Genomic DNA, 19,534 nt, shown 5'->3' with positions numbered 1-19,534 from the left:
TTATTGGTGGTTGGCATCAAACATTATGGTACATTACCACCACCTACTGTACTGGAGCGCCCCTGCCTCCTGCCTATGTACTGGAGTCAGCTTTAAAATGTACCAATAGAAGTACAGTATAAAGAGGGGTTCCTGCAGATGCAGGAATTCCCACATGCAGGAACGCCCCGAATTGCGGGCTGCAGTTGCACCCTTCTCTACTAGGGTGCGTTTCCATTGAACTATCTTGTGTCGATAAAAACAGCTGGACGTACTGACGTAACACCTAAAAAAAAATGTTTACGCAAAAACCTAGTGTTTAATAAAAACATAGTGGTTGAAGTGTTTCCATTATCCATTTAGGCAAATTGCACATTAACAAATTACCGACAGTCCCACCTATCTGTTTCATGTCTCAGGTAGCCCGCGAAAGTCAGCATGGATAGAATACAAGAATTTACTAATATTTGTCATATTCTAATAATTATCATGTGCCAACGTATCGCCACCGTCCGTGCCATGGTGAAACTTGCAATGTAAATAATTTGATGATGAAAAATGCATCAAGCCAACCAGAAATGCAAATTGAAGCAATTGAGCCATTCTTGAAAGGATCCTGCAAAGAAACATTATTTTTTATAGTTGAAAAATACATTTAACAGGCAGTAGGCACTTTTACATTTACATTTTTAGTCATTTAGCAGACGCTCTTATCCAGAGCGACTTACAGTTAGTGAGTGAATACATTTTTATTTTATTTTTTCATACTGGCCCCCCATGGGAATCTAACCCACAACCCTGGCGTTGCAAACGCCATGCTCTACCAACTGAGCTACATCCCTGCCGGCCATTCCCTCCCCTACCCTGGGCCAATTTTGCGCCACCCCATGGGTCTCCCGGTCGCGGCCGGCTACGACAGAGCCTGGATTCGAACCAGGATCTCTAGTGGCACAGCCTTAGACCACTGCGCCACTCGGGAGACCTAGTTAAGTGTTGACATCACGTGCCCCGCATACCTTGGCAATCATCATATATTCGAAAAACACTGTTTACATCATCATTTGTCTCAATAATGAAGGTTCGACAAAGAAAATCCACCCCTGTCGAACGTAAAAAAACAAAAAACATATTACAACCTATGTGTTGTAATAATTGCGTTTTTTGCTCTATAACCTGTTAACTCATATGCCGTACCACTGTGATATATATAGGCCTAAGGCCGAGACAATAAGAACACACAATGGCAGAATAAATTCAAGTACATCTTTGTTTCATCACAAAACTGGAGAGCAACCTCTGTCCGGTGAAGTCCACAAAGCAAATTGCATGTAACAAACAGTTAAATGACCTACAGCATGGTCAAGCAAGTTAATGTTTCCGACATTTTTGGACTACTAAACAACTATTGATTTAGAACCATGGAGAGTTACCGCAAGTCGCAAAGAAAACAGGAGCTGCCTCCACTATTCCAGCACCATTTCAACATCATCAAATCACCTATGCTTAGTCTAATACAGTGACAACTAAAAGATACCAAAAATAATTTAGTCCAATCGACGTAAGCTAAATATGATGTGGCTGTCCATGGTTTCGATTTTTGTGTGTGTGCGTGCATGTGTTCGTGCAAGTACAAAAAACATGTTGACTCAGCCTACTTGTAGAGAAACGGCAAAGCCATCCTCCTCTCTTTCATGTTGACGAAACGGTCTATGACTCAGTCATACAGTACATGCTTTAATTTTTTGCTATCCTACCTGGCTAAAATGCTTGCTCGCTAGCCTAAATTGCTTTCATGGGCAACGATGAGCCAGCTAGTTAACATTAGCCTTCTACATCTAGCTACATAATGAACTTCCATCCTCTCAAGCAAGGGGCACAATGTATGAATTTATGGTTGGATCAGAATTGGCTTTATAATCATTGGCCAGTATGGAGAATTAAGTAAAACCCCAAGTCCAAATCCCTATCTTCATCCATGGCTAATTTAAGAAAGGGACCATTTTAGCTAGCTAGCTAGCTAGCCACTTGAGGACAACAACACAACAAGATGAAACAATTCAAGTTGTTTCTGTCAATGACATTTGGCTCTGGATGTGATATGATGTGTTTGGTGTGAAGCCAAATCCAAACTGGCTTCCTTGACACTTTTTTCTGGTGTGCCAGGACCATTCACGGTTGTGCTCACTCAGTTTAGCTCAATACTGATTGGCTATTATTTTATACTTGTTTTATCAAGGGAGGCCAAATGCTTGCTGGCTTCCCTTGCATTTGATGCTACACATACAGAGAGGTGCTGTTTCGCTCCCTCGGATGCTTTTCCAGTGTGATACTTTCAGCCTCTTACGTAATTAAGGACAATGATGTATTTACTTTATTGGTACATTTTTGAGAGAAGCCTGGCGTCTATCCATGAATACACGCCACTGCTGACTCATGGCAGAAAACGTCCCTCCCTTTTTTCCCTTCAATCACAAAAAAAACATACATGTATTTATGCCCTTTCACGGCTCTCACACACTCATTCTCTGTTTCATACCACACCAAAAGGACTTAATGGTTTGAAAAGGAAGGACCTTGATTTGACGCTCCAGCTGTCGTTTGTCGAGTCGTTTCCTGAACTTGACGTGGCTTTGGAATGACTTTGCGAAACACAGGGAAAGAGAGTGAGAGGAAACAGTCCTGTGAAAGAGGACAAGGATATCGGACACCTCCCGTGTCAGTACTCGGAATGGGTTGGTCTTGGGCTCTAGCCTGCTCGTGTGCATTAGTGCTGGGGTGCGCGTCCGCGGCATCTGAAGGTTTGTAGCCTACAAGGTTGTTGATTTGCATGTAATCATCTGTTCTTGCTATCATTGTTTTACGTCCTGGTATGTGTTTATGGCTCCCCTTCTGTTCGTGCATGTTCTGTTAGAAGTGAAGAAAAACATTATTTGTTGGACGTGATACATTCCATTCATCCAGTTTAGTGTGGAACAACTTTGTCCAAGTCTACTAACAGTATAACTATTATTCTAGGCGGAACAAACATCAAGACTAGAGAATTCACACCATGTTAATTAAAGGTGCAATATGCAGAAGCAGGGGCGGTGTGTTCAATAGGGCGATATGGGCGACGCACTGCCAAACGGGAAAAGGAAGGGATTTTTTTTCTAATCAATTATATCATGGCAACAGTAGTTATCAGTGTTGTAATGTCCAATCAGGCTAAAGTCGTGCTTCAAATGGCTCCCCCCCCTTTTGGGGCGATTTCAGTCAGGTTGAAAATCGCCCAGAAGTCTGTCATAGACTCCCATGTAAAATCTATTTTTTTCAAATTTCAGAGCTTTCAATACAATCTCTATGGGTGTCTGAGGGCTTGCACTTACGCGCTTTCGTCATACGTAACGTAACCATGAACGTAACTAAGAAAAGAGCGGATTGTGTCTTTGAAAGAAGTTCCTTTTTGTCGGCGAACAAATGAAGATAAATTGGCAACGAAACAATTAGGACCCCCAGACCAAATTTAATAATTCAACAGGTTTCTACTAAAGGCGGAAAGTCCTACACCCGAGGATTTTCCAAAAATTGGTACGAACGAAAAAATAACATTGCCACTCAACTGGATGAGGGATACAGGCTAGCTGTCCGCCGCCACAACGATGAGGTTAGTGTTGATAATCACAAGTTTACTGGAGAACTGAGACCAAGTAGAGACTTTGGACAGGGTGGATATGGTATAATAAAGGCAGTTTATTCAGAGGTAAAGATATCTGGAATCGCGTGCACGGACCCGTTCGTCAAACTCTTAGGGGAGCTATACATTAAGCCCCATTACTTACCATATCAGATAAGAGAAATTGCTGCAGCTACATATATTTTACATCCTGGCCCTACATAGTTCACTATTTGCATCACTTACCAAAATATTACATGTGGTCATATATGCTTGGAAAGTGGAGATGCCATAGAACGTCAAAAAAAGTAAACATTGCTGGAGACACATTGCCGTTTTGGAGAAGACATCGCGTTTGCTAGCGAAGAGATTTGTTGTGGCAAATGAACTTGGGCTGGGAATTGCCAGGAACCTCACGATAAGATATATGCATTGCGAGTCTCATGATTCTATACGTATTGCGATTCGATACTGTGATTTTATTGCGCACCATATGTCTGTTGCAGAGGGATCAGAAAGCCATGAGAACGAGTTTTGATCAGTCATGGAAATAAAAGTGCTGAAAACAAATTGGCTCCCAATGTGAAAAGATTGAGAACAAGCTATGAAGGAACAATAATGGTGTTTTGGTGCAGGTACAGCCAACTAGCGCTAAAATATTGCGATATTGTCAATACAGTATATCGTAAAGTATCACTATGTAACTCGATTTCTTTCACCCCAATCCCTCAAATTAACGGTAAATAACTGAATTGTTTGCCCCACATTTAGCTAAGATGATTAGCTAGCCAGCTAAAATGTTTTATTTAGTTAGCAGTCGCATCTACAATAGTTTACTGTCAATAACATGTCTCCAAAAATGACGTGGTGTCTCCAATTGTGTTGACATTTTACAATTGCGATGCGCATCCATGAGTATCCACTTTCTGTAGCTCAGCTGGTAGAGCACAGCACTTGTAACGCCAAGGTAGTGGGTTCGATCCCCGGGACCACCCATACACAAAAATGTATGCACGCATGACTGTAAGTCGCTTTGGATAAAAGCGTCTGCTAAATGGCATATTATTATTATTATTATTATCTGAAGAGAGCCCCGAAACATTGTGTGCAGACATTTTATGCAATAAATGAAGTAGGTTGAATCTAGTAGTTCTGATCTTCTGATTGGTCCTGATGAGTTGGGCGAGGTCCCCTCCAGGCTACTGTCACTGTTGCATTGGCTCTGAGTCGGGTTCTCTGTCTTCAAATGTTCAGCCTAAGAGAGGGGATTTTTGTGTGTGTGTGTGTGTGTGTGTGTTTAACAGTGATGATGTGTGTGTGTGTGTGTGTGTGTGTGTGTGTGTTTAACAGTGATGATGTGTGTGTATGTGTGTTTGTGTGTGTGTGTGTGTGTGTCCTCAGAGCAAGAACTCGTGAGTTGGAAGAACTGAGAGGCCTATGGCGTGGGTGTTGTCCTTGGCCACCTGCTGACAAGGCTGACAAGATAGGACCCTTTTGTCCATTGTTATTGGATAGGAACAGAACTTATAACCAGCTCCTGACCTAAATAGATCTTAGCACAACATTTTACTCAACATATCATATTCCATATTCACTATAACAAATATATTTACTACGACATTAGCAAGAACCGCCACATCCTCAGCCGGCTAATCCAGTGTGTGAAGTTTTGCGGAGTGTTTGAGTTAGCTTTGCGAGGCAAAGATGAAACTGAGGGCTCCACCAACCCTGGTAAGCCAACACTTTTGAGATCAGTCAATAAATGCTTCTGGTATTGACTTATATGCTGCCCCTGTCTTCATGTTGTTGCTGGACATATCTTTTTTAAAATGTGTGTAGGTCACCTAAATCATCAGAAAAATTGCCCCCCCTGAGAATTTTTTCAGGAGCCGCCACTGTGCAGAAGTCGTTCGGCAATTTCCTGGTTGCTAAAATTCTAATAGCCTAATTTCAGTTTGTGACAAAACAAGCAATGTATGTATAGTGTACTGTAGATAATCATTGGACCATCGAAACCGCTATGAAATACCTTTTAAATAACCAAAAATATTTGTATTTTCAGCTGTTTGAAGCTGGTATACAAAACCAGAAGCAAAAATGTAACTTAAGAAATAGGAATCATAGATGAGACATTTCCGCTTCTTAGACTTGCTTTCAATGAGAATAACAGATCTATAAGTCACATTTCTATGTGAATTGGGTCGCCCAAAAAGTTACATATTACCTTTAAGTGTTCTGATTTCATGATTTCCAAAAATCTAGGTGGTAGACAACAGTACTGACATCACATGGTCAGAGTGCGATGGCTTATGTAACCAGTGTGTGTGCCTGTCTCTGTTTTTCTGTCTGTTTACATTCTCTCATCCCTTCCACAGATAAGCCTGACATGTTACAGAGAGAGGCCTCCTTTGACCTAGAGGAGCTCCTGCAAGGTTAGTGTGACATGTACTGTATATATATATATGTGTGTGTTTGTGTTTGTGTGTGTGACTGTGTGTGTGTTTCAATGCCGTCAAAGTGCTGTGTGTATATCTGTCTTCCAGGGGCGAGTCAGCTGGAGACTGATATGACCCAGAGGGAGGTGGGCTTTGGGGGACCCCAGGAACCCAAAGGTGGTTGTGTTCTAACCATAACTAACTAACCCATAGCTGAGTGTGTATTGTTCTAACCATAACTAACTGTAACCCATAGGTGAGCGTGTTCTAACTGTAACCCATAGGTGAGCGTGTTCTAACTGTAACCCATAGGTGAGCGTGTTTTAACTGTAACCCATAGGTGAGCGTTTTTAACTGTAACCCATAGGTGAGCGTGTTCTAACTGTAACCCATAGGTGAGCGTGTTCTAACTGTAACCCATAGGTGAGCGTGTTCTAACTGTAACCCATAGGTGAGCGTGTTCTAACTGTAACCCATAGGTGAGCGTGTTCTAACTGTAACCCATAGGTGAGCGTGTTCTAACTGTAACCCATAGGTGAGCGTGTTCTAACTGTAACCCATAGTTGAGCGTGTTCTAACTGTAACCCATAGTTGAGCGTGTTCTAACTGTAACCCATAGTTGAGCGTGTTCTAACTGTAACCCATAGTTGAGCGTGTTCTAACTGTAACCCATAGTTGAGCGTGTTTTAACTGTAACCCATAGTTGAGCGTGTTTTAACTGTAACCCATAGGTGAGCGTGTTCTAACTGTAACCCATAGGTGAGCGTGTTCTAACTGTAACCCATAGTTGAGCGTGTTCTAACTGTAACCCATAGGTGAGCGTGTTCTAACTGTAACCCATAGGTGAGCGTGTTCTATCTGTAACCCATAGGTGAGCGTGTGTTTTGTTCTATCCAGCCCATTCACAGATCTATCAGTGTTAATGAAAGAAAGGAGAGGAGAGCAGGAAACTATACAGTGTGCCTACACTGTATTAATTACATGGCAGAATGGTATGGGACACATGGACATAGGAGAGGATGTGTCCCATACCATTCTGCCATGTAATTAATACAGTGTAGGCACATGACATGTTATCAGTGTATGGCTGTCAGTGCTAACCCCTGTCTGTCGCTGTGTAGAGTTTCCTGGCATTCTGCAGAGAGAGGTCCATCTGACGCCTCACCTGCTCAAAGTCCTCATGGAGAGAGGTGGGTGGTAATGCCGTCCCTGCTGGTATACTTAATATCACACAGCAATGGAGTATGGCATGTGTGTGTTTTATCCTGTGTGAGGAGGTACAGTAACAGAAGTGTGTGTGTGTTCATAGCTGACTTAGACATGACCCAGAGGGAGGTCACCCTGCACCTGGACACAGACTTTACACCTGGAGATCGGCCAATGGCTGGGCCTCGCTCGTTTGGGGATTCCCGCCCCAGTGTCCTCTTCCCCCCCGGCCAGCCCTCCCCTAATAACCTTCAGGCCATCTGTCTCCATAGCAGCCGTCGTCCCCGGTACCCTATCCACTCTCTCCCCCAGAACGGCTTCGGCTACCTTCGTCGTCAAGGTGACGCCGTCAACCGGGTAGAGTCCTGGTACAGCGCATGTTGCCATGGGAACGGGACACAGCAGGTCCAGGAAGTGACGCTGTGCTGCGTTACACAGGCGGTGAGTGATTCTGTGGCAACGTTGGATTCTATCCTGTCACATTCTGTCCTGTTGTGTTCTGTTTTGGTCCGTTCATTCCTAGTGTACCAACAGAACTTCCTTTTACGTGCACAGATGCAGTAGTGATAAGGACAGAGGATCCCTAGGGAAGATGAGACTCAGGAGAAGGAAAGCCCAGACAGACACAACAGATCAGCCTTGGCTTCTATCTGTGTAGCTGTGTAGAGGGGAAGGCCTTTATGAGTCAGGCCCTTGAAGGCTAAAGCTGGACCTTCACCGTTTTAGGCCTTCCTTTATCTCTATTTTTCATGTGTGAATTTATGTGTTTGTGTATGTCGCCTACAGTGGGAGCAGACCCTGTCCACATTCTGTGCTGATGAGTTCTCAGTGAAGACAAGCCACTACCACTGCTGCAAGAAAGAGGGCGGGGCCAGAATGCGCTGTTTCCATAGCCAAACCCCAAACCCCAACTACCTGCCGACCACCCAGGGGGCAGGCTCCTCCCCCATACCTGAACCTGGCTTCACCTTTAACCCCAAAACATGTCACAAGTAAGGAGAGAGAGAGGTTTACTTTAGGTTTAGGGCTGTTATGGTAGCGGTATTACTGCCACACTGGCGGTCACGAGTCATGACCGCAGTCAAATTCTACGTGACCATTTAGTCACGGTAACTAGGCTTCTCTAAAACTGCGCTCTGATGGTGCTGATGGTCATTAGTAGCCTAACTGCCTGTTGCTAATGGGCTGGTACTCAGCACTCTATTTCCCCTCTAATCACTCTGACATCAACGCAAATCTAATCGAAAATCTAATCAAACACTTCATGAGTGGCCATGAGCTCATGTTGCACAACATTTCTATAGGCTACGCAATTGCGTGAGAAAACACGTTTTGATGGCCTCTATTAAAAAGAGGAGGATCCCATCAACTTTATATAGGCTAGGCCTACTATATTTATTTCTCAACTTTCCTAATATTAAGCACATTGCTTCGCTTTACATCAGGAGTATAGCCTATCTGGCTGGCATGAAAATGAACCATGGGAAAAGCGTCCTCCATTCGCTATTTAAGTGCATAGATGACATATATTTTCCCTATTCTGATAGGTGCATGATAATAGTCCATTCTAAATCAAAACTCATTTCACACATATATTATTTAGTATATCTAAAGACAAGATTAAAATAGTCTGATGGGTGACAATATTATCACTTGTGAATGATGCCCAGCGTGTGCAGTAAGGCAAGAAACAGTGCATGCCTTTTTTTGTGTAACTTCTTCAAATCATAGAGGCACACGTCATGTAGCCTAGCCCATAGGCCTATATGTTTTGATAAGGTTTGTATTATAACTAACGTGGTAAAATAACTCCAAACACAGCCTACAGGCCTAGAACCCCTGGAACGGTAAGAGCACCTACAGCGCGTAGTGAAACGTGTGTTCTTATAAACCCAGTCATTGTGCAGTTGCGTGTGAAAGCAGAGTTTTGAATGGCCATTATTTAAAAGAGGATCCCAGCTTTCTTGTGCTGCTATATTTCTGGCTCAATTCTTAATTAAGCACATTGATCTGCTTTACAACCGTTGTAGCCTAACTGGCATACATAGGCAGTGCGTGATGTTCAAGTTTTGGGAAGATAATTTTCACCATAAAAATGCACCTTTATAATAAAGCATTACATTCTTATGTAAGATAGCCTACTATTGGAAATGTGATGAGTAGATTGGATAGTCATAACTTAGGCTAATAATATAACTCAATCATTGTTTGCAAAAAAATACTGTTCAAAGCATGGCTGAGCGTGTATAGCGTAGAGTATGCCTTGGCTATATCAGATAGGCCTACGTTTCTTCTTTCTTTGAATGGGAAAAATGTGACCTTTTTAGAAACACATTTCATGCAATTCTACTACACTTTATATATGACTGGAGACATTAGCAGAATCTTTTTTTTTATAGGACAAATTAAAGGGTAGCCTATTCTGTTGACAGGGACAAATATCAAATAGAAACGATGTTGTCATATAATAGGCCTACAAGAAGTGGAGACACAAATAGAATATGATGTCCATCTAAACGGGAGGAGGAAATTATTGTCCAAAAACAAACTTTTAAGTAACACTGACCCAACAATGATAAATAGTGAATATGGCTGATGCTCTCGGCTGGTGCCAATAAGATAGGCTATACTGTTGTTCGCTCAATTAAATTTAGAATTTTGATAACTAAAAGACAGATTATTCCTTTCATTGTCTTCTCTTTACAGCAATAACCATTTGCTTTCCAAACTGTTTTCCCGCAATTGTATTTTGAAATATTACGATATGACTGGCTTGGCCTCTACTTTTCACAGATACAGTACCAGTCAAAAGTTTAGACACAACTACTCATTCAAGGGTTTTTCTTTATTTTTACTATTTTCTACATTGTAGAATAATAGTGAAGAGATCAAAACTATGAAATAACACATATGGAATCATGTAGTAACAAAATAAGTGTTAAACAAATCAAAATATATTTTATATTTGAGATTCTTCAAAGTAGCCACCCTTTTCCTTGATGACAGCTTTGCACACTCTTGGCATTCTCTCAACCAGCTTCATGAGGTAGTCACCTGGAATGCGTTTCAATTAACAGGTGTGCCTTGTTAAAAGTTAATTTATGGAATTTATTTCCTTAATGCGTTTGAGCCAATCAGTTGTGTTGTGACAAGGTAGGGGTGGTATACAGAAGATAGCCCTATTTGGTAAAAGACCAAGTCCATATTATGGCAAGAACAGCTCAAATAAGCAAAGAGAAACAATAGTCCACCATTACTTTAAGACATGAAGGTCAGTCAATCCAGAACATTTCAAGAACTTTGAAAGTTTCTTCAAATGCAGTCGCAAAAACCATCAAGCGCTATGATGAAACTGGCTCTCATGAGGACCACCACATGAATGGAAGACCCAGAGTTACCTCTGCTGCAGAGGATAAGTTCATTAGAGTTACCAGCCTCAGAAATTGCAGCCCAAATAAATGCTTCACAGAGTTCAAGTAACAGACACATCTCAACATCAACTGTTCAGAGGAGACTGCGTGAATCAGGCCTTCATGGTCGAATTGCTGCAAAGAAACCACTACTAAAGGACACCAATAAGAAGAAGAAAACATGAGCAACGGACATTAGACCGCTGGAAATCTGTCCTTTGGTCTAATGAGTCCAAATTTGGTTCCAACCGCCGTGTCTTTGTGAGATGCAGAGTAGGTGAACGGATGATCTCTGCATGTGTGGTTCCCACCATGAAGCATGGAGGAGGAGGTGTGATGTTGTGGGGGTGCTTTGCTGGTGACACTGTCAGTGATTTATTTAGAATACAAGGCACACGTAACCAGCATGGCTACCACAGCATTCTGCAGTGATATCCCATCTGGTTTGAGCTTAGTGGGACTATCATTTGTTTTTCAACAGGACAATGACCCAACACACCTCCAGGCTGTGTAAGGGCTATTTGACCAAGAAGGAGAGTGATGGAGTGCTGCATCAGATGACCTGGTCTCCACAATCACCTGACCTTAACCCAATTGAGATGGTTTGGGATGAGTTGGACCGCAGAGTGAAGGAAAAGCAGCCAACAAGTGCTCAGCATATGTGGGAACTCCTTCAAGACTGTTGGAAAAGAATTCCAGGTGAAGCTGGTTTAGAGAATGCCAAGAGTGTGCAAAGCTGTCATCAAGGCAAAGGGTGGCTAATTTGAAGAATCTCAAATATAAAATATATTTTGATTTGTTTAACACTTTTTTGGTTACTACATGATTCCATATGTGTTATTTCATAGTTTTTATGTTTTCACTATTATTCTACAATGTAGAAAATAGTAAAAATAAGAAAAACCCTTGAATGAGTAGGTGTGTCCAAACTTTTGACAGGTACTGTAGACGCAACTCAACAATAACCTGCCCAAATTGCGTGCTCCCTTTCCTTCCGACTGTAGGCAATGCAATTTAAAACAATTATCCACAACTAACTTTTTTTTCAGAAGCTAAATCTCCTCTGTGGCCTCTGTGCTTGAGTAGCCTTTTTTGAATGATTTTAATGTATTTCTGTATAGACAGGAGTAGGCTAATTAGGCTATATAATTTGGGCAATTTAATCCAATTGACTTTAGGAAAAGCTTCCCCTAGCCTTATGGATGCGCTGCCTATGCATTTTAAAAACATAACTGCACGTAACCGCCATTCGTTATTCGAGTGCAGGCTACGGATGACATTTATTTTTTATGTGGACCATTTAATCAAAAGTAATTTCACACATATTAGTAGGCTATATGTAAAGACCAGATTAAATTGAGAATAGTCTGATGGGTGAGAATATTATCAAGTGCATGTGAAATTGTGAATGAGAGACTGATGAAGTGTGTGCAGCCTGCGCAAGAAACAGAGCAGAGCGCATGCCTTTCATGTGACTTTTTTCAAATCATCATTAGTCGCATCATGCAGAATGTATTAAACATCAAAACATATAGCCTAACATTTGTATCACAACTAAAGTTGCATAAACAACTAATTAAGCATACAGGAGGACCTGTTTCTTAGTTAACCACTCAACACAGAATAGCTGCATGTGCGCAGTCCCTTGGAAATCGTTTGGAGAAAATATCCTTTCTATTTTATTCAGCTATGTTCAATTGTATTGTTCATACTATAAAATAATGCCACGGAATTCTATACAAATCTTTTCTGCTAAATGAACTAGTGTAGCCCACAGCCATATGGCATAGCCAGATCAGGGCCTAACATGAGGACAACTCAGAGTATGCTATTCTGTTCTTCTGAAATAGACTACATTTTCTTCATATCATGTTTCTTTAGACCTGTCTAAAATAAATAATGGATTTATTGTGATGGATTTATTATACTTTTTTAAATGTAGATGTTCCAAAGGTCTGCATCAGTGGTTTGTAGGGTATGCGTGGAAGCCAGGAGATGCTAAACGTGTTTATGTACAGTTGAAGTCGCAAGTTTACATACACTTAGGTTGGAGTCATTAAAACTCGTTTTTTCAACCACTCCACAAATTTCTTGTTATCAAACTATAGTTTTGGCAAGTCGGTAAGGACATCTACTTTGTGCATGATACAAGTTATTTTTTCCAACAATTGTTTACAGACAGATAATTTCATGTATCACAATTCCAGTGGGTGAGAAGTTTACATACACTAAGTTGACTGTGCCTTTAAACAGCTTGGAAAATTCCAGAAAATGATGTCATGGCTTTTGAAGCTTCTGATAGGCTAATTGACATCATTTGAGTCAATTGGAGGTGAACCTGTGGATGTATTTCAAGGCCTACCTTCAAACTCAGTGCCTCTTTGCTTGACATCATGGGAAAATCAAAAGAAATCAGCCAAGACCTCAGAAAAAAATGTGTAGACCTCCACAAGTCTGGTTCATCCTTGGGAGCAATTTCCAAATGTCTGAAGGTACCACGTTCATCTGTACAAACAATAGTACGCAAGTATAAACACCATGGGACCACACAGCCATCATACCGCTCAGGAAGGAGACGCATTCGGTCTCCTAGAGATGAACGTACTTTGGTGCGAAAAGTGCAAATCAATCCCAGAACAACAGCAAAGGACCTTGTGAAGATGCTGGAGGAAACAGGTACAAAAGTATCTATATCCACAGTAAAACGAGTCCTATATCGACATAACCTGAAAGGCCGCTCAGCAAGGAAGAAGCCACTGCTCCAAAACTGCCACAAAAAAAACAGACTACGGTTTGCAACTGCACATGGGGACAAAGATCGTACCTTTTGGAGAAATGTCTTCTGGTCTGATGAAACAAAAATAGAACTGTTTGGCCAAATAATAACCATCGTTATGTTTGGAGGAAAAAGGGGTAGGCTTGCAAGCCGAAGAACACCATCCCAACCGTGAAGCACAGGGGTGGCAGCATCATGCTGTGGGGGTGCTTTTCTGCAGGAGGGACTGGTGCACTTCACAAAATACAGTGGGGAGAACAAGTATTTGATACACTGCCGATTTTGCAGGTTTTCCTACATACAAAGCATGTAGAGGTCTGTAATTTTTATCATAGGTACACTTCAACTGTGAGAGACGGAATCTAAAACAAAAATCCAGAAAATCACATTGTATGATTTTTAAGTAATTAATTAGCATTTTATTGCATGACATAAGTATTTGATCACCTACCAACCAGTAAGAATTCCGGCTCTCACAAACCTGTTAGTTTTTCTTTAAGAAGCCCTCCTGTTCTCCACTCATTACCTGTATTAACTGCACCTGTTTGAACTCGTTACCTGTATAAAAGACACCTGTCCACACACTCAATCAAACAGACTCCAACCTCTCCACAATTGTAGACCTGCACAAGGCTGGGATGGCCTACAGGACAATAGGCAAGCAGCTTGGTGAGAAGGCAACAACTGTTGGCGCAATTATTAGAAAATGGAAGTTCAAGATGACGGTCAATCACCTTTGGTCTGGGGCTCCATGCAGGATCTCACCTCGTGGGGCATCAATGATCATGAGGAAGGTGAGGGATCAGCCCAGAACTACACGGCAGGACCTGGTCAATGACCTGAAGAGAGCTGGGATCACAGTCTCAAAGAAAACCATTAGTAACACACTACGCCGTCATGGATTAAAATCCTGCAGCGCACGTAAGGTCCCCCTGCTCAAGCCAGTGCATGTCCAGGCCCGTCTGAAGTTTGCCAATGACCATCTGGATGATCCAGAGGAGGAATGGGAGAAGGTCATGTGGTCTGATGAGACAAAAAATATAGCTTTTTGGTCTAAACTCCACTCGCCGTGTTTGGAGGAAGAAGAAGGATGAGTACAACCCCAAGAACACCATCCCAACCGTGAAGCATGGAGGTGGAAACATCATTCTTTGGGGATGCTTTTCTGCAAAGGGACAAGGACGACTGCACCGTATTGAGGGGAGGATGGATGGTGCCATGTATCGCGAGATCTTGGCCAACAACCTCCTTCCCTCAGTAAGAGCATTGAAGATGGGTCGTGACTGGGTCTTCCAGCATGACAACGACCTGAAACACACAGCCAGGGCAACTAAGGAGTAGCTCCGTAAGAAGCATCTCAAGGTCCTGGAGTGGCCTAGCCAGTCTCCAGACCTGAACCCAATAGAACATCTTTGGAGGGAGCTGAAAGTCCGTATTGCCCAGCGACAGCCCCAAAACCTGAAGGATCTGGAGAAGGTCTGTATGGAGGAGTGGGACAAAATCCCTGCTGCAGTGTGTGCAAACCTGGTCAAGACCTACAGGAAATGTATGATCTCTGTAATTGCAAACAAAGGTTTCTGTATCAAATATTAAGTTCTGCTTTTCTGATGTATCAAATACTTATGTCATGCAATAAAATGCAAATGAATTACTTAAAAATCATACAATGTGATTTTCTGCATTACATTTACATTTACATTTTAGTCATTTAGCAGACGCTCTTATCCAGAGCGACTTACAGGAGCAATTAGGGTTAAGTGCCTTGCTCAAGGGCACATTGACAGATTTTTCACCTAGTTGGCTCGGGGATTAGAACCAGCGACCTTTCGGTACTGGCACAATGCTCTTAACCACTAAGCTACCTGCCGCCCCTATTACAGACCTCTACATGCTTTGTAAGTAGGAAAACCTGCAAAATCGGCAGTGTATCAAATACTTGTTCTCCCCACTGTAGATGGCATCATGAGGAATGAAAATGATGTGGATATATTGAAGCAACATCTCAAGACATCAGTCAGGAAGTTAAAGCTTGGTCACAAATGTGTCTTCCAAATGGACAATGACCCCAAGCATACTTCCAATGTTGTGGCAAAATGGCTTAAGGACAACAAAGTCAAGGTATTGGAGTGGCCATCACAAAGCCCTGACCTCAATCCTATAGAAAATGTGTGGGCAGAACTGAAAAAGCGTGTGCGAGCAAGGAGGCCTACAAACCTGACTCAGTTACACCAGCTCTGTTGGGAGGAATGGGCCAAAATTCACCCAACCTATTGTGGGAAGCTTGTGGAAGGCTACCCGAAACGTTTGACCCAAGTTAAACAATTTGAAAGGCAATGCTACCAAATACTAATTGAGTATATATAAACTTCTGACCCACTGGGAATGTGATGAAAGAAATAAAAGCTGAAATAAATAATTATCTCTACTATTATTCTGACATTTCACATTCTTAAAATAAAGTGGTGATCCTAACTGACCTAAGACAGGGAATTTTTACTAGGATTAAATGTCAGGAATTGTAAAAGACAGAGTTGAAATGTATTTGGCTAAGGTGTATGTAAACTTCCGACTTCAACTGTAGGCCTAATTAACTGTCAATTACCGTGAGACTGGCAGTTATTTGCATGACAATCACTGGCTGACAAAATGTAATGACCACAACAGCCCTAGTTTAGGGTTAGTGTTAGGTTCAAATTGACCTTTTTTATGGCAACTAATGACTAAATGTATTGTGTCCTTTCCTCCCAGGTCCCAGCCCAGTCCGCGTGCTGTCAGAGGGTATAAATCCCTCCAAGCTACTCCCAGAGACTCTGACATCAGCTTCCCCCCTGGACGCCCCACTTCCGACAACATCAGATTGGTCTGCTGCCTACACAACGACCGCCCCCTCTACACCACCAAGTGCCTGCCACGTACAGGCTATGGCTGGCTGGCCCGTCAATCAAAGACCGTGAACCGGCTGGAGAGAGGGTTCAAACACTGCTGTAGGGGACAGAAGGATGTGCTACCCTGTGCTGAGGGAAAGGTAAGGAGCATGATGTGTGTGTGATATGGCCTGCCTACCTGCACTTGTCAATGTGGGAAAAATAAGGATCCCATTCATACCTACACTGAAGAAGGCTGCTAAACCGAAACATCTGTATAATCTATCCTCTATACAGTGAAAAATAATACAATGTTTTTTTTTAGGTATCTTTTTGTGTGCAGATCTATACATTTTTTTTGCAGGCATTAAGGTTCTCCCCTGGCATTGAGTGCAGAACAAGTTTAGATGTACATTGCGAGTGTTGATCAAATCAAGTGTTTACATCTCTCCCCTCTCTCTTAGTGGCGTGAGGTGCTTGACAGGTTTTGTGTGGAAGAGCAGAAGGGGAGGCCTCACAACTCCTCCTGTTGTGATGTGGGAGAGGGTGAGGAGAGGTACACCTGTTTCTCCTCCCGCGCCCCTCATCCAGACTATGACCGAGAGCTCCCCTCTGCCACACCACAGACCCACACCCTCGGACACATCTGTGAAACAAACAACATCATCAAGAAGAAGTAAGGGTGTTTGTTTAGGATTATTGTGTTTGTGTGTGCTTAATATGACCTTTTTCCTCCTCAGTCACGTTTATGCTGCCCAGCCTGATTGTTTATCTTTATGGGTGACAGAACCAGAGCTTTCAGAAACGTTTCACTGTAGTTGATGGTGACTGTAGCAAGGTTTCCATCCAATTGGTGACAGATTTAAAATATGCACATTTTCCAACCAGTGGTGTGTTTCCACCTAACTGACTTGTTGCTGATTTTTGTAGTGCACACTAAATGCATTTTTTCGCATAAGATTTCATGTACCGAATAAAAATCTAAACTTCAATGTGTTTCCATCCCATTTCCAACTCTACCGATAGTTTTGTCACAAAAACGGTTACTGTAAATAGCAAATGTGCCCACTCTGGTCTTGGCACATGCGCTCTAGCCAACAGTTAGCATATACAGTGCGGGTAGGCTAGTCTAGATGATGACATTATGGAGAACAGCGAGAATATTTATATTTTTCAAACGGCAGTTCAGCATCGATCATCATGTCACCAGAGTAAGACCCTCGATATTTATTGGAAAGGAGCATCAAGCATCACCGTGCACTTTCACCACCCTGTGAAGTTTCATCATAATTTATTTCATCTTTAGCCTAATAAACAGCATAGTTTACTGAGTCGTAGTGGAAGGACCACACACCATATCATCGCGTGACTACAAGTTAACTTCGATATGATGGTTATTATATCAATATTTGCGCATAAAGGCGTTCCCACTGCCATTTTTCACATAATTAATTTTACAGACAAAAATATCCCACCATGTCGAACGAACAAATTATTTGTCGGTATTTATAAAATGTTACCAAAACTTCCAGTTTCCATCACATCTGTCGTGATTTTGTTTTATACGGTATGACCTTACTTGCATAAAAACAGTGGATGGAAACGTGGTTAATGACATTAAAGTTCCAGAGTTGCATTGTATCAAAGACCATTACCAAAAGTTTAAAAACAATAGTATACAATAACTTTCATAAGTAGCTTATTACAGCAGCTAGTTTGATCCAGGTACGTTTGTACATTTCTGTGTAACAAAGCCTTTTGACTGATTGATTTGATTATGGAGGAAAACAAAGATGTAGCATACTGAGATGATCTCACAATCTGCTCTCTCAGGTTCCCTGTGGAGCTCCCTCTCCAGAATTTAGTGGACCAATGCTGCCCCCTGCCAGCAGACCAGATAACTGCATGTGTTAAGGACAAGGTGAGTTCAACACTTAATAATACAGGTTCACACAGAAAACCCAAAATCTCATATTAACCAGGTTGTCCCATTGGGATAAAATGAACATGATTGGCCATCAAGTGTCTACAGGATCATAGACTTAGAGTTAAGTTAGTTATAAACTATTTTATTTTGCGGAAGCACAGTTCCCGCTCAGCCCAGTCAAAACTGTTCGCTGCTCTGGCACCCCAATGGTGGAACAAGCTCCCTCACGACGCCAGGACAGCGGAGTCACTCACCACCTTCCGGAGACATTTGAAACCCCACCTCTTTAAGGAATACCTGGGATAGGATAAAGTAATCCTTCTACCCCCCAAAAAAAAAAAAAAACATTGTAAAGTGGTTATCCCACTGGCTATAAGGTGAATGCACCAATTTGTAAGTCGCTCTGGATAAGAGCGTCTGCTAAATGACTTAAATGTAAATTTATTTTTAGATTGTAGCTCTAAGCATGTTGCAGGCCTTTTGATATTGTTGTTTTCATAACTTTCATAACTTCTCTTTGTGAACCCAGGTAGTGATGCTGGCGTTTAGCCGCTGTATTGAGAGGAAGCCCTCCTCCTCCACTGGCTTGCAGAAGTCCTTCCCTTCCTCCTCCATCTGCCAGGACGCCCCTATATGCCTCTCCAGCCTGCTCATGAATGCCAATGCCAAGGCAACCAAGTCCCCACACCTCAGAAAGAGGAAATGCCCCCTCGCCTGATTTTCTTTTTTTTACTCTGATGGCAGTGGACCAATCCGAATTGGCGGTCAGGGGATTTGTGCAGTAATCACTAGATGACCATGCTAGAAAGGATATAATTGGCTAATGCTGAAGAACTGTTGAGCAAGTGCATGATTTAGTCAAACAGGGGTTAAGGTGTGGGTAGAAGTAAGTATAATGCTAGGGTTTGTGGTTAAATAACAGAATTTATAGTCAAAGTGCCATTTATTCCATATTTTCTAGCATGGCCAGATGACAATCAATTAATGTATGCTATCAGAGTGCACATAATATGCCAGTATTACTGTCAGTGTCTGTCCTTAAGATGGTGTTATAATGTTAGAACACCTGAAGAGCTGATATATCTGCTTTACGAATCAAATCACTTATTTTTATATTCATGTTTCAGGTTTGTTAGTTGTATTTTTCATATAGCTCCAGAACTGCTAGTCCAGTTCTATTTCTAACATTTGAAATAAATATTTGAAGCACTGCCAGTTATTGTAATTTGTAGTTATTTGACACTTGCACAACATAAAAAAATGTCAAATTATGATTTGAATAAAC

General features: G+C 41.9%; 1 protein-coding gene across 1 annotated transcript; it reads left to right on the top strand.

Annotated features, from left to right (window-relative positions):
* The first annotated feature begins 2,449 nt into the window (after positions 1–2,449).
* On the top strand, positions 2,450–19,464 carry LOC121542693 (extracellular matrix protein 1). The gene is made up of 10 exons (XM_041852185.1): positions 2,450–2,777; positions 6,007–6,063; positions 6,175–6,243; positions 7,188–7,256; positions 7,376–7,713; positions 8,059–8,264; positions 16,207–16,483; positions 16,787–16,998; positions 18,156–18,243; positions 18,779–19,464. Exons 1-10 carry the CDS (start codon positions 2,615–2,617, stop codon positions 18,965–18,967), a joined length of 1,668 nt encoding a protein of 555 aa, XP_041708119.1. The 5' UTR covers positions 2,450–2,614; the 3' UTR covers positions 18,968–19,464.
* Positions 19,465–19,534: the final 70 nt, after the last annotated feature.

The sequence above is a fragment of the Coregonus clupeaformis genome, chromosome 28 (assembly GCF_020615455.1).
Source record: "Coregonus clupeaformis isolate EN_2021a chromosome 28, ASM2061545v1, whole genome shotgun sequence".
Taxonomy (NCBI): Eukaryota; Metazoa; Chordata; class Actinopteri; order Salmoniformes; family Salmonidae; genus Coregonus; species Coregonus clupeaformis.
The sequence above is the reverse complement of the archived record's forward strand: the minus strand, read 5'-3'. Positions and strand labels throughout refer to the sequence as shown.